Source organism: Mixophyes fleayi, chromosome 1 (genome assembly GCF_038048845.1).
Source record: "Mixophyes fleayi isolate aMixFle1 chromosome 1, aMixFle1.hap1, whole genome shotgun sequence".
Taxonomy (NCBI): domain Eukaryota; kingdom Metazoa; phylum Chordata; class Amphibia; order Anura; family Limnodynastidae; genus Mixophyes; species Mixophyes fleayi.
Window position 1 is genome coordinate 359,286,589 of NC_134402.1, and position 15,649 is coordinate 359,302,237.

Below are 15,649 nucleotides of genomic sequence, written 5' to 3' on the forward strand. Positions count from 1 at the left end.
GTGACAGCTTTTTGACCTGCATCACATTTAATCAGGGCACGATCATAAATATGTGGGATTAACTCCTGTTGTCTGTAAAGGAGTGGGGAAGTTAACACTTTGACTTTAAACTGCAGTACTGTTTAAAAGTAGAGTACCACTGAACAATGTGTTTTACCATGGTTTATATACAAAAATAAGTTAATTGTTGGTATTCTTGCATTTTATACAAGGTGAAGCCACAAACTCCACTTTTTCTCAACATGCTGGTCCATGGTTCTGTTATTCTCCATAGTAACATTGGTACAGAGTCCTGAAATTCCTAGACCAAGACGATAGTCCACACCATCTAGTTAACTATTCACAAAGACCTTTGAATGGTAAAATATATGAGAAACATTAGTCTAAAACACACCAATGTCTGGTAAACTATAAATGGCAGTAAGCTTTTACCTAAAAAGTCATACACAAAACAGTGTGCTTTTATCATTTTAACTCCATGTTCTAGCACAAACCACATTACAAAACTTCAATTTTGTCAGTTTGTCACTGTATGGTATACCTGTACTACATGCTATTATAATAAAGTGTGGTAATAATTATTCTAGTTACAGCAGGTTTAACATGATAGTTCTATAAAGCCTTTCCAGTATTAACAGCCACAATCTATTTAACACTCTCACTGCTGGTGGGTAGTTAACATTAACACCTGCATATAAAAATCATTGCATAGAAACTGATTGCTACTCACGTACTTTTCACTTTCTGCTTCGTTTCTCTGCTGAAAGGTGTCCACCGAGAATAGTTTGCTGTTAATGCTGTTGTGCCAGGCTTCCTCCCTCTGCAGCGGGATCCCAACTGGACTAGTTCCCTCTTTTCTCTCTGTGGGTGAAAAAAAATTCACAGAAGCAGCATGACAGCCCTGCAAAAGAGTGAATGCCTCTCCTACTAGCCCACAGCCACAAACATGGGTATAAAACTAGTGATTCGTTTTTAAATGTAAGCTAGAGAGTTAATACAGTCAGTAGGAGATCCACAGGTCAATGGTGTTTGAGCGTCACAGCTGGATGTGAAATTGTGAGTTTAGCCTGAAGCCTGTGAAAGTGGCAGCTTCCTGCCTGTGTTACAATCACTACCAAGCTGACTGAATCACGCCTGGCTCCTAGTGGCTGGAATGCCTGAGAACCAGCTCAGGGACTCTATGAACAAGAGGACAATGCACTTTCAACCCTTACCAGCATTCATTAAGTCTGCAATAAACTGTGATCTGCTGACCCTTTTGACATAGTTTTTTTTTTTTTTTTATTAAAGTAATACCTATGATGAAGCAAATTACAAAGCATTTCTGTTGCTCTGGAGTTTTTACAATATTCAAACATAAAAAAGCAAAAAAAACATTTGATAGATGTGTGCATAGTACTTATTCCACACTATTCCTGCTATCGCCAAGTGCAAAGTAACTTATCACATTTAAGTATTAAACAATTATTAAAATATGCTATAATGATAGCTGCGGTTGTTGAGTAGAATTTAACAGGCACGTGCCACCTACACACAGTGCAGTTAGGGATCCGAGGATCCCTCTACCACAGTGCTCTCCCCATAGAGTAGACCAGAAGATTTACACATACAGTAATGTGCGCCAGCCTGAACTGGCGTACATTACCATACGTCTGGCTTTTTATTGCTTGTTACATAGCAGTCCCCATAGACATTTATGGGGACAGGATTTTGATAAAAATAAGATATCTGCTGCGATGCCCTATTAATAAATGTTAGCTAAACTTAAAAATGCAGTTATTTATGAAAAAAATGATATGTTAAATAGACCCCCCTTCAGTACGCTTTGTAAATTAGCACAAGCAGGGGCGCACGCAGGGGGGTTTCCAGAAACCCCTCCCCTCCGCTAATGAAGTGCCCCACATAGCAGCACTGTACTATACAGCAGCCGCCGCAGAGGCTTCTTTGACAGCGCCACGGCTGCTGTATAGTACAGTGCTGCCGAAACGGAGCTGCTGCTCTCTTGCAGGTTGTTTTTTTGGGTTTTTTTGGGGTGCGCCCCTGACAAGTGTAGCAATTGTCTGGACTGACCTAACTAACATTCATCAGAATGCACTAGAAGCTACTGATATCAGTCAGACACTCACTTCCTAGTAAACTGATATACTGCTATTGGTCCACCTCACAAAGTAGCTGGCTCAACCGCATGTCAGCAACAGCTGCTGCCATACTGCTTGGGGTAGCCCAGATACAATGAATTATATCAAGTGTGCAAAGGTAACGCCCACTTCTTAGGGCTTGTCTGCCTTGCTGTTTCTCCAAGAATCTAAAAGAAGAACTTATTGACTGAAATGGAACAAATACATACAGTAGTGCCAGGTGCGCACTGTTTTTGTAATGCTGCATTTTCTATGTTACAACTGTTAGTGAACATTTATTTTCTTAATCACCATCATAAAAAAAACCTTTTGAAAAGCACTTTAAATACCTTTTATACATTTTAGATGTGCTTTTGATTCCATAAGCAATTGGTTAGTAACATAAAAAGACATACAAAATGCTGTAAGTAACGTAGAAAAAGAAACTAGTTTGAAATCTATACTCATAAATTAATGTAATAGTAATAATGTTTAAACACCAAAAGGTACAATTATGTGAGAAAACCCTTAGGGTGAATAAGGCTATATTAAAAGCACAAAAGCTGTGATTTGTAGTCTGTTCAGTATATACTGTGGGAGAGACCATTATTGTAACCAGTTCTGGTAAAGTATCACAGTAAGTGGCGCCTCTATTCTCTATATTTACCTGACAAGTATCGCTCAGGAATACATCATCACATGTATGGAAGTTATTACTCTTGAGTGCATTAACCCTGCAGTACTTAAAATAAGAGTCCATAAATATGAAATGAATAACTATATGTTGAAGTAGCAATAAATAAGACCTAAGTTTTCATTTTGAGAGAAGTTGCAAAAAAGGTATTTAACTTAGCTTTTCATCTAAACCTTAAATCCCCCCTCCCCCATTTTTTTTAAAAATTTCATACCAGTTCAACCCATAGTAAGTTCTCAATTACTCAATTGTTAAGTCCCCTTTTAGTATTCACTTGAATTTCCTATTAATTCATTAAAAGTCAGACCTCTGTATCAGCTACACAGCAAGGCCAACTATGAATGCAACACTACAGAGAACAAATTAAACATATGAACTTCATTTGACATAGGGGCTTATACAAATATTGTATGGCCATTTCTATTATAAAACATTTCTTGCTCGTTATGTCAGGATATAACTTAAGTAAATACAATACATTAAAAAAGTCAATTTTAGCATTAGAGACTGATTATTTATTTAGCAATTAATAGAAAACCAGGGGACAGTGTTTGGAACAGGGGATACCGAAAACCAGGGGCAGGCTGGGCTGGGGGGCAGGGGGGCATCTGCACCCTGGGCCGGTTCCACATTGGGCTACCTTGGGCTGAGTCACCTGCATTTTTTTTTTTCTTTAAAATGTTCCTAATATGCTGCTGAGTCGAGTCTTGCCCCATGGGCTAAAATGTGCCAGCCCTCCCCTGCCAAAAACAAGTACGTGGTACAGAACCCATCCATACCAAAGGCTTGTTGCTTTTTGAAACATCTAGTAGTTGACTATTCTGATAATCTGATTAGCTGCAGGCTGGGTCCAGCTGCACCCAATATAAATTAGGATATTATAGTGTTACACAAGTGGCGAAAATACTCACATTAACTAAATATTAATATTATAACATAATATTATTTAAACAAAATATTCAGAAGCAAGTGGATACATTTTCAAAAAGTACTGAATCTCTGACAAAAGACTGATTGTAACACAAACCACCATATGTTAGAGAGATGTACTTATTAACCCTACCAAACATTAGAATAATTAAAATCAATGAAGAGTTGCCTATGACAGATTCTTCTGGAGCAGTACACGGACGGAGAATCTTCACTATATGTGATGACTAGGAATTCTACAGTAAGTAAGGCTAGGTACACACTGAAGAATTTTCCGACCGACCTGTTATCTCAAACGATTGTACCTACGACTGAAGGTCCGATGAGTCTAGCGCCTCTAGTCTTCAGAGAATGACAGGACAATATTCATTCATTCGTGTCACATTGTCACACTGATTAAAACGCCTTGTTATAGCTATCCACATGTCCTAATGAATTTTGTTAGCTTCTGTTACTCTGAAACTAAACATTCTCTCTCAGAATGAACCAATGAATTTTTCCTTCTACAGCACTCTCTACATTTATTCACCGGGACATTCATCACTAGCATTGGCTAAAAAGAACACGACTCTGTACACTCCATGGAGATAATGAGCATGAGTGCATACACACTACATGATCGGTTGGTGATTGGTCGGAAAATATTAAACAGTGCGACCAACCAAATGAAACGATAATCGGCACTTTGGGACGACTTTAGATCATTGTGTCCCTATACACACTCACACGATATCTGACCAAACGGTCGGATGTCGACTGATTGGAGGTTTATTGTACAACCATCGGGCCAGTGTGTACTTCGCCTAACTCCCAAACCGCAAACAAAACACAGCTCATCCGTTTCTATCACTTTGTACATGGTTATACATTACTCCATGCTGGATATTTGTTGCACGTTTCTGTGTTATACATTGTGGGTATAATATACTAAAGGATATATCATAGTCAGGAAATATCAGTTCTGCTCTAAAAAGATAAGGGCAACAGTACCAAATATATATAAACCCTTGTCTAAAATGCTTCTCAAAACCACATAATACACTGATAATTGGTGACCTGTGCCATTGTAAGGTATAGTAAGACGTTTTCTGTCTCATGTTATGTTGTTTTATTATCATCATTACAGATTGTTGAATTTGCCTGTATTTGTACAATCGTACAGCTCTGCAAAACAAATTGGTGCAATGCGAAACACACACTGCATAGAAATGACACATTGACAATATTGTTAAAAACCTCAGTTGGAATATTCCCTATGGTAAATCTATTATCTAAAATAACATTGAGTACAATGTCACAGCTATATGGCATTGCCAGTAACAGACTAGAAACCACCACTGGAGTCAGAGGATATCACAGACCGTGCCACGGGTAACCAGGGAAGCGAGGGACTAAATTGTTCTTTTATCCAATTGGTTGTTTACAGCTATTTTGAGCATGGTAAAATATTGTAAAAACTAACAATTACCAATCAGTTTATTAATACCATGCCTATCAATGCCAGGCCAGGCAAAGGCAAGCCCATCTAGACAGAGAGCAGAGAATAGGAGTGAAGGTGTGAATGAAACCTGCACCATCCATCATACAACTTAGTAATAATTAGTGGCACTTAGCAGCATGTGGGAATGTCAAACACAAACTAATTAATTATAATAGACTTACAGTGGGGGGCTGGAAGAGGCCATGGGGCACAAAGCCCATGTGGAACATATATTTGTGCCATTACCTTTTCCAGTGGAGAAAAAGTCGGAGTACTTCTTCCAGTGCCGGCTGATCTCCTTCACAGTCTTGTTTTCGGGATCTACACACTGAAGTTGCTGCAAACGGTCTTCTAATCCTCGAGCTGCCTCTAATAGAGGAGCTGGATCTGTATGGATGCAAAACAGCGACTAATTACAGAGATGCAGTGGTTTGTAGCTTAATCTAGTCTATAAAATATCATCAGTGCTTATCTGAAAATAGGTTGTCCTCTCCATATGTATGATCACAATTTCCTCTTCATAGCTATCAAAAGTGCTGTTTTCTCACAGAAAAGATAGGACATATCATAGTATAGTATATTGTAAATAGTGAGAGTAGTCATACACTGTGACTAAATATGCGTATCAGAATGGACAGTCAGTGACGTGACAAAGTGACGTTATGCGCTTAAACCGGATAGGTCATGAGTTCAGTTCCTGGCCATGGTCTTATCTGTGTGGAGTTTGCATGTTCTCCCGGTGTCTGCGTGGTTTTCCTCTGGGTACTTCAGCTTCCCTCCCACACTCCAAAAACATACTAGTAGGTTAATTGGCTGCTCTTAAATTGAGCTTAGTCTCTCTCGGTCTTTATGTCTATATGTTAGGAAATTTAGACTAAGCTCCAATAGGGCAGCAACTGATGTGACTTAGTTCTCTGTACAGCGCTGCGGAATAAATGGCGCTTTATAAATAGCTGAAGAGGATCATTCATTTGGGTCAGAAGGCGGGGACTGGTTAGACGCACACCATTGCTAACAAACTTTCTTGAGATATTTCAATATTATAATATTTCAGACAAACTAGCCCACTCTGCAAAAGAGCCACAGGCAATGTTATCAGGCTTCATGGTACTCTGGCATGTCAAATCTGAAATGAGCAAGAACCAAAAAGTTTTGCCAATTACTCTCCAATGTTCAGGGGCACACGCAGGGGAAGTTTCTGGGTCTCCAGACACCCCTCCCCTCTGCTAACGAAGTGCCCCACATAGCGGCACTGTACTATATAGCAGCCGCGGCGCTGTCAAAGAATCGTCCGCGGCGGTGCTGTATTGTATACAGCACCGCTGCGGACGCATCTTTGACAGCGCTGCAGCTGCTGTATAGTACAGTGCTGCCGAAACGGAGCTGCTGCGCATTTATTTGGGGTGGGGGGAACCCCCCCTAAAAAACCTGCGTGTGCCCCTGATGTTAGATCACTTATATAACCAACCTCACTTCCACTGGACTGGGCTAGATAGAATTTTTTTCCTTGACATTTGTTTTGTTTTTGCAATACAGATTACATAAATAGTAAACTGTAGACTAGTTTAGCAGATTATATTAGGTCTTTAAATCGCAAGTCCCTCTTAGTATCTCAATTTTATATTTCTCCTAATAACATTATATACACCGGAATGGGAATTATAGACTACCAGACAATTATGTTATGTTGTCGGTGATCAAACTCTTTTCACTCCAACTTTTCAGTTTCAAATGGCAACATAGCTTGTTTTCATGAATTGAAATCTGCTATTTGCAGACAGAGTTTGACCCCACACTGTACATCATGCACACCACCATATTGCGCACTGATTACTTCTGCACCCTAGTAACAAGGTTATACCTTAAAAGGACAAGAAAAAGAAGCCACAACAAAGCAGACAATATGACTCATTCAAGTGGTTTGATAGCAATTCCAGAGCCATCTGACCCTCTTTTTATCAAAAGAAATTATTTTCCCAGATTGCAAAAAATTAATGGGCAGCAGATTAGTTATCAAAGCAGATTAATGTAAATCAAGAATACACCAGACAAAGTACATTAGCAAGTTAGGCTATAAAAGCAACTGTATTAATTCAAATGTAGCATGTATAAAACGAAATAAATAAATAGAATTCATGATTGTTACTACTATCCCACATGGGATGAGGGGCAATACATGTTTATTACTACTACTATTATTATTGATTTATAAGAACGCAACATCAGAGCAAGCAGAGAATAGACATAGGACAATTTAACAGCTATCCTGCTCAGTAGAGTTTACCATCTTTGAAGGGCAGTAGTGTGCCAAAGTGGGAGAATGAATTAAAGAGTGTTCATAAAACACATGATAAATACAATATTCATAAATGTATCTGTATAATAGAAATATACAGTGATCAGCCACAACGTTAAAACCACTGACAAGTGAAGTGAATAACTGATTATCTTGCTACAGTGGCACCTGTAAAGGGGTGGGATAGAGCAGGCAAGTTGAGGTGTTTGAAGCAGAAAAAATAGTCAATCGTAAGGATCTGAGCGACTTTAACAAGCGCTAAATTGTGATGGCTAGACAACTGGGTCAGAGCATCTCCAAAACGGCAGGTCTTGTGGGGGTGTTCCCGGTATGCCGTGATTAGTACCTAATAAAAGTAGTCCAAGGAAGGACAACTGGTGAACCAGCGACAGGATCATGGGCGATTGGCCAAGGCTCATTGATGCATGTGATGAGCGAAGGCTAGCCCATCCGGTCCAATCCTACAGAAGAACAACTGTTGTACAAATTGCTGAAAAAGGTTAATGCTGGCTATGATATTAAAGGTGTCAGAAAACACAGTACATCACAGCTTGCTGCATATGGTGCTGTGCAGCCACAGACCAATCAGAGTGCCCATGCTGACCCTTGTCCACCTCCAAAAGTGCGTACAATGGGCACATGAGCACCCAAAACTAGGTAGGTGGTTTTAATGTTTTGGCCGATCAGTGTATGTATCCATCTCATACATAGAAATGTCTGGTTTAGTGTTAATGGTACATATTACTTCTAATTAGCATTAATGTTCACACAGGCTTTCAACACAAGCCATGCGTGCAGGGGAGGGATGGCAAATTTTGGCCCAGGGGGCAAGATTCGATTCAGCAGCCTATTTCAAAGGAGAAAAAATGCAGGTGGCCCAGTGACCCAGCCCAAGGTAGCCCACTAAGGGACCGACCCAGGGGGCAGTTGCCCACAAGCCCAGCCTGCCCTTGCATGTGTGTCTTTCTACCACTGAACCTATTGATGAACAATCTGCACTAGTCACATGTCACATGATTCAATTTCAGTTACCTGATGTGGTTTCAGTTCTAAGTACAAGGGTCAGTGATGGCAAAGCACGTATAAATGAAGAATATCTCACAAGTGCAGAAGGTAGTTACAATTAGAGAGACATACATCTCCCAAAGCACCAGAGGACAATGTTTAGAAAGGTTTATAATTAGTGAGGGCCGGTATCAGAATGGATTATAAAAGGTATGTTACAAGTATATTACTGTGCATTATATGTTATATATCATACTTATAATGGACACAAAGAACTAACATAGCATCAACAATTCATAGTTTCAAAATAATATTTAAGAAATCTAAATAATACCACTTTCATACTGCCGCCCCGGCAATATCCCGGTTTGTTAACCCGGGATATTGCCGGGGCACAGGGCAGTATAGATAACAAGATTCCCGGGTCGGGCGGGTTCATACTGCACCTGCCCGACCCGGGTTTTAGAAAAAAAAAGGGTTAAAAAAGATTTTAATTAAAAAAAAATACATAAGAAATGTTTACTTAACTTATTTTCAGCCAGCGGTGTCTCCGGTGCGTTGCTGGCTGTCAGGGGGACCTCTGGGTACTAAAATTACGTCATTTCTAGTCCATTAGAAATGACGTCATTTTAGTACCCAGAGGTCCCCCTGACAGCCGGCAACGCACCGGAGACACCGCTGGCTGAAAATAAGTTAAGTAAACATTTCTTATGTATTTTTTTTTTTATTAAAATCTTTTTTTTTTTACCTCACAATTTTTTTTTTTTACAGTATGAATGGTGAGACCCGGGAATTACACGGGTTGCACCATTCATACTGCAGGCTAGCGGGGTCCAACACGGGAATTACTCCTCGCAAAATCCCGGGTCAAAGTCCCGGGATTTTAGACCCGGGATTTTATGGTTGGACTATTCATGCTGCACCAAGACCCGGGTTTTTCAGCATGCCCCTGCAAAAACCCGGGTTTTTGGTGCAGTATGAATGGGGTATTTAACCCAACCTACACATATCACATCTATGCAATAAGTTTATATTTACTACAGTTTATCTATTAATATAGAAACACCATTCAAAAGGGAATAATAAAATCATTTGGGATTATTGCTATAAGCCTGGAGCTACAATTATGCAGTGCTATTGTTATTTTACCTCAGATTTGCACTAAAAACACTAGAAACATAGATGCTGCTAATGTTCTATCATTATTTGTCAGGCTGCATTACTGCCTTCAGTGTTCAGCATTGTTTCACTGTCCATGGTACTGACAATTTGACATACCATACAAGGCAAACATGATTCACTTCTTTGCTCAACAAAACAACCCATGTTAAAGGAATACATTTTCATTTCACGCATGTCCTAAAATCTATTGTGATACCACAGGACTTAAAGAGGCTAAATGTAGATGTGCTTATGGATACCTTTATAAATGCTAAACTAGTACCAATTACTACCGGATAAATAATTTATGCCTGTGCAGATAAAGTCCCTATGATGAGCTCTTCGAAACTATGCTGTACTCTGATCTATATTCTGATGAAATAACATTGCTCTGATATGACAGGCTTTTATGTTTATAAACAATACAAATTTATTTCTAACTAAAACAAGTTAACAGCATTAAAGATGTTTTGAGCCAACAAATTAATTAACAAGTTATATATTCTTATGTGGGAATGTCATCTTGGAGGAATTACAAAACATATATCCTTTATTTCATATTCATATTAAAACCATGATGCTGACCATTACAAACCTAACTCAGGTAAAGATCCCAATCAATCAGTTACTGTGCATTCACATGCTTCAATAGGGGATGCATGCAAAACCTTTCGTTTTGAATATACATTTTTTAATACATCCGAGGTGGTGGTGAAAAATTGTGTATAACTTATAATATGTTAGTTTATAGAATGTTAGCATTACTATGTGTCATTACCAGGGGTGGCAGTTCAGAGGGGACAAACTGTATTGTAGCAGTAGCTTGAAGTAAATTTGTTACTGTGTGGCACATATTTTGGAGTTCATTTTTTTTTTTGTGTTGCACTAAAGCTGCTATCAGGGCAATGTACAAAATCAAAGTATGTGACCCAAATGAAGGTGACAAAATGAAGCATTTCTTGAGTAAACAGAGCTGTCAGCCATGGAAAGCTAAGGCACAATGTACCTACACAGAGCTTGAATCTCTCAGAGTCACTTGTAGGAAATGAGACCTGCACACTGATCCTTAGGCAAATAAGTGTTATTTGTTATTATCAGACAACCATGGAATAACGTTTCAAGGACAAAGTTCCCTTCATCTGCTTACAACACAAATCCCATATATAAATTAAGCACCAACTAATCAATACAAATGTATATTATGTCTCACATCACTGTATTATATGATTGCACCAAACTATTAACATGTCTGTGTCCATCTAATTTCCCTACTGTCCATAGCACAATGAGTCCATTAACAGCTAAACAAAGGTTAAATTATTGTTAAATATTGAAGGTACATTGAAACACTCAACCAAATTCAGTTCAAAGCCTAGCAGCCTCATATTACTATATGTGCTACATTTCTATTATTTTGCACCCGTATGTACTATATTACAGTATACATCACAAGAAACATGCAAAGTTGAATTGTTCATAACAAGCCTATGGGGACATGTGAGTTTATTTGACTTTTCTAACAAAATCCTGCTCAGTGTGCAAGGTACAACTTCCATCTATGCCGGGCTGAAATATGTCCATGCTGTTTTAAATGTCTGCCAACAGGTGTAGTCTTTATGTTCTTCTGTAAATCACATATATAAATAGTGGTTTGTATGTTCACCTACTCACATTCTAACAATCGGGGTGGTCTTTGCATTTTATCATATATATCACTCACAGTAATACAGATGACAATTTAGTAGGATAACCTTGAGTAGGATGATGGACAACATTACCTTTGCTAATTGCATTGCAGCACTGACTGTCCATATGTACCGCATTCAGGAGGACCAAACAACATTCATGTAGATGATTAGGTCAACAAAATATATGTTTTTACCAGACGAGACCCTAAATTACGACCTCACATGTATAAAAAGAGAAGATAAAAATAACTGATTGTCTTGTAGAACTTGCTAATCTTATAAAAAGAAAAATTACTAGATTTTGTATAACAATAGAATGAATGGTATAAGTGGTCACAAAAGGTAACAGATCCATAAATTCCTTCAGTGGTTTAGGTGTGTGTAAATTAGATCTAGCTGGTACCATATATAATATGGGCAGCACGGTGGTGTAGTGGTTAGCACTTCTGCCTTACAGCCCTGGGGTCGCAAGTTCAATTCCCGACCATGGCCTTATCTGTGAGGAGTTTGTATGTTCTCCCCATGTTTGTGTGGGTTTTCTCCGGGTGCTCCGGTTTCCTCCCACACTCCAAAAAAATCCTGGTAGGTTAATTGGCTGCTAACAAATTGACCCAAGTCTGTGTGTGTGTTAGGGAATTTAAAATGTAAGCCTAGAGTTCTCTCTACAGCGCTGCGGAATTAGTGGCGCTATATAAATAAATGGTGATGATGATACCAAGTGCTTGCTTATTTCTTCTCTGGTTTTGTCTCAAAATATTGCCTTATGTTGTCTTAGCAGCTGTCCATCAAGCCTATTTAAGGCTCATTTGGGTGTGTCTCACAAGCCAGCCTTAGCTATATGTAAGCCCCTATACCTGGGAGGTGAGTGCATCGGATTTTAACTGCATTGTAATGGTGGTTAAAGCATATAGGTAAATGTAGGGCCTGCATATAATGAGGTACCCTTGATGCTGGGATGCAGGCTTAAATGTTTTGATAAAAAAAAATTAACCAATAACTCTTGTTTTCATTTTGCTAGATACACAGATATGCAGTGTTAAAAATAAGTGCCGACAAGAATTGATTTGTTTTGTATACATATATTGGCCTTTATATTGGCATGCAGCTGGTACCATATATAAATCAGGAATATACAAAACATTATTTCTTCTCTGGTGAGAAAATGTATCATGACAGATATCTCACATTCTGTCACGGTACGGTAACTTCTATATATTTGTGAATGTTATTTGTAGCTCCTTTAAATAATGCAGTTTATGTATAGTGATCTTTTAAGGTCTTTAAATACTACATTATGTTTAGGGAAGGGCACTTGGGCAACATAGTCACACTCTGAATTACATGTGGTCTGCTAGAAACATGGACTTTTAGACTGCAAAAGTTGTTTATTGTTGATAGACAACTTACTGTTAATTAATCACAGGACCCTTTAGAACAAGTTCTGATCACGTTCACATCATGCTACAGCATATCTCCCAACACTTGGCCACCAGAAATTACAAATATACACTTTTATTTACGTTCAAACACACATTACAGCCAACTTTCAGGTACAAATAATTAAAAGACACAGCTTGATATCTGCAAGCCAAAAGAAAGACCTTTTTTGTTTACAATTGGTGCTGCCTTAGCCATTGTGGATGGATAGGCTATAACTTCATAATAGTGCACTGCCATATGTTCATGTCCATCTATCCAACACCCCATTCTTCATTATCTGTTCTGTGGAAAACATACATTGGTAACAATCAAGTATCTAAAAAAAAAAAAAAAAAAAGAGAAACAAAAACTGCATCAACCAATTTCTATTCTGCCTGTATGGTAAATACAGCCCTGCACAAATAGAAAAGGGAACAGAAAATAAAAGGACAGTCCTGAGGATTCCTACAGTCCAGCTGACTGAGCCCTGGCCACATATCATGGACCATACAAACATATAGTAATATGATTTTATGCCTGAAACTATTTCAATGGATGAAAGCAAGTACAAACCTAGCTGCTATCAGCGATAGCTCTTCTAAAATATATAAGGGAAATAAATGCTATCATTCCAGTATGTAAATAACGACCAAATTACAATAACACAGTTAGATTGCAAAAAAATAGAAACAACAATATAAAGTCATATGGAGTTGGGCCACCACATGCAATGGGCATTGAGTCTGGTGATTGACAAAGCCATAACATTTGGATAACTTCACTGTCATGCTCAGCAAACTATTGTGGTTGACATTATTGTCATCCTGGAAGACACCTATTCACATCAGGAAAGAAGTGCTGCAACAAGGGGTGAAGATGATCACTCAGTACCTAAAATTAGCGATAAGCATTGATCTCGCCATGGAAGGGAATGACTGCACCCAATTCATGTCAGAAAAATGTACCCCACAACCCTATGGAACCAGCAGAACACTTCAATGTTGAAATCAAGCATGCAGGTCTGTAGAGCTCTTTAGACTGGTCCCACAAGTACACTCATTTGTCAAGAACATGATAAAGGATGACTCACTTGACCATATCTCCTCCCTCCATTGCTCAGTAGTCCATTGCCTGTGCTCATGAACCACTGTGCTGGCAAACGTATTGCCAGGTGTAATAAGTGGTTTATGCGCTGCAACAAGACTATATCATCCTGCTCTCAATGGATGTTTTTTTTTATAGCTGTTCGTTTTTGACTGGTGTCTGAAACTATGGGATGAATTTGCCGTCTGATTTATAATTACTTGTCTGTTTTGAATTAATGCATGGATGTCACAATCCTGGAATATGCTCTTCCGCCGTCTGTTGCCCTTTTGTTTGGTGACATTTTTCCAATCATAGTTCCATGCTGACATCACCTTAGGCAATGCTGGTTGTGAAACATTAGTAAGTTGAGCTGTCTTGGTCACCCCAAATATCATCCCACCTTTCAAAGTCACTGAGGTCTCCTCTTGCAGCATATATAATTATAGGCAACCAGGGCAGTCCAGGCTTTTCATACATGATCCTGGATTGTGCTGGATGTTATATACTTAGCTAATTTTTGAACCACACCTGTGTGGAAGCACTCGCTGGCATTATTTTGTTCACTACCTGTATACAAAGATGTCAATATACTTTATGATATGGTGAATATAGGTTATTTATGGCACATTGTTACTAAACCTATTTTAACCCAATCTGTTCTGAAAATCAGAGTAAACACTGTAAATATATTTCAGATGCTAATGTACTTTACCACTCGCTCTCCCGTGAATCCAAGCAGGTTTCAAGCATACTTAGCAAACTCTAATCTCTTTAAAACAAACATCACAAAGTAATTGTTCTTCACATTTTGCTGATATTTATTTGTGTTTCATTGCAGAGCAATAAAAGTCAATGAAAAGCATCTACATATTACTTGTGTACGCTCTGAATTTATCTGCACAGATGGATTGAATATTTATGGTGACTGTTTCCAGCTAATCAGAGTGTGAAGCTACTAAACTACTGGCAAGGGCCCTACATTAAAATACAAAGATGCTTTAAGGTTCAGTGTATTGCAAATTATTCTGCCATTCAGATTTCCATGCTCGACCAGATGGATTGTAAAAGCACAAATGAACCCTCTAGAACGGACTTGAACCCAAGCAAATAAATCAACATTTGTTTTCTGTTTTTCAGAAGAAGGATGGCATGGTAACCTTATAGAAACAGACTTAAAATGGGAAAAAATAACAGGTCCATCTAAGTCTTGTTTTTATTTTGAAGGGAGTCTTAAGCCTTAACAAAAAGAAAAAAAATTATGTTCATCCCCTACGGTCTTGAATTATTTATCTTTGCAAGTCCTCACCACTGTAAAAAAGTTATTCCTAAAGTATTTTTGTAGCTTGGTGTTCATTGTTTTGTCTGTTCCCAACTATGTACTCCCCCAACACCCCCCTTATTCCTCCTCTTTTTCTATTGATGTAAAAAAAAAAAAAAGTTATTCCTTATATTACCTTTTGGTCTTTTGCCCATCCAAATTGTGTCCATTTATTTTTTAAAAATACTGCATTCCTGGACTCTGTTAATACTTTCATATCACCTCTGTCCCCTCTCTCATATAAGCTGTTCATGTTCCATTATTGAAGTCTTTTCCCATAAGCTTTATTATGCAGCCCATGCACAATTTTAGTAGCCTTTCTTTGAATATCTTTTATTTTATTAATACCTTCTTGGAGATAAGGCATTCAGAACTGTACACAGTAGTCCAAACTAGAACTTATAAAGTAATAATATATTTTCATATATAACCAAGTATTCTACTGGCTTTTCCCA

General features: G+C 38.4%; 1 protein-coding gene across 1 annotated transcript in view; it reads right to left on the reverse strand.

The window, feature by feature from the left end:
- CUX2 (cut like homeobox 2) overlaps positions 1 to 15,649 on the reverse strand; it is a 294,270-nt gene that overhangs the window by 51,058 nt on the left and 227,563 nt on the right. The window contains exons 5-6 of the mRNA XM_075178474.1: positions 5,468 to 5,608; positions 735 to 861 (exon numbers count right to left, since the gene is read on the reverse strand). Of these exons, the coding sequence (XP_075034575.1) occupies positions 735 to 861; positions 5,468 to 5,608 (268 nt within the window). The remainder of the gene's footprint in view (positions 1 to 734; positions 862 to 5,467; positions 5,609 to 15,649) is intronic.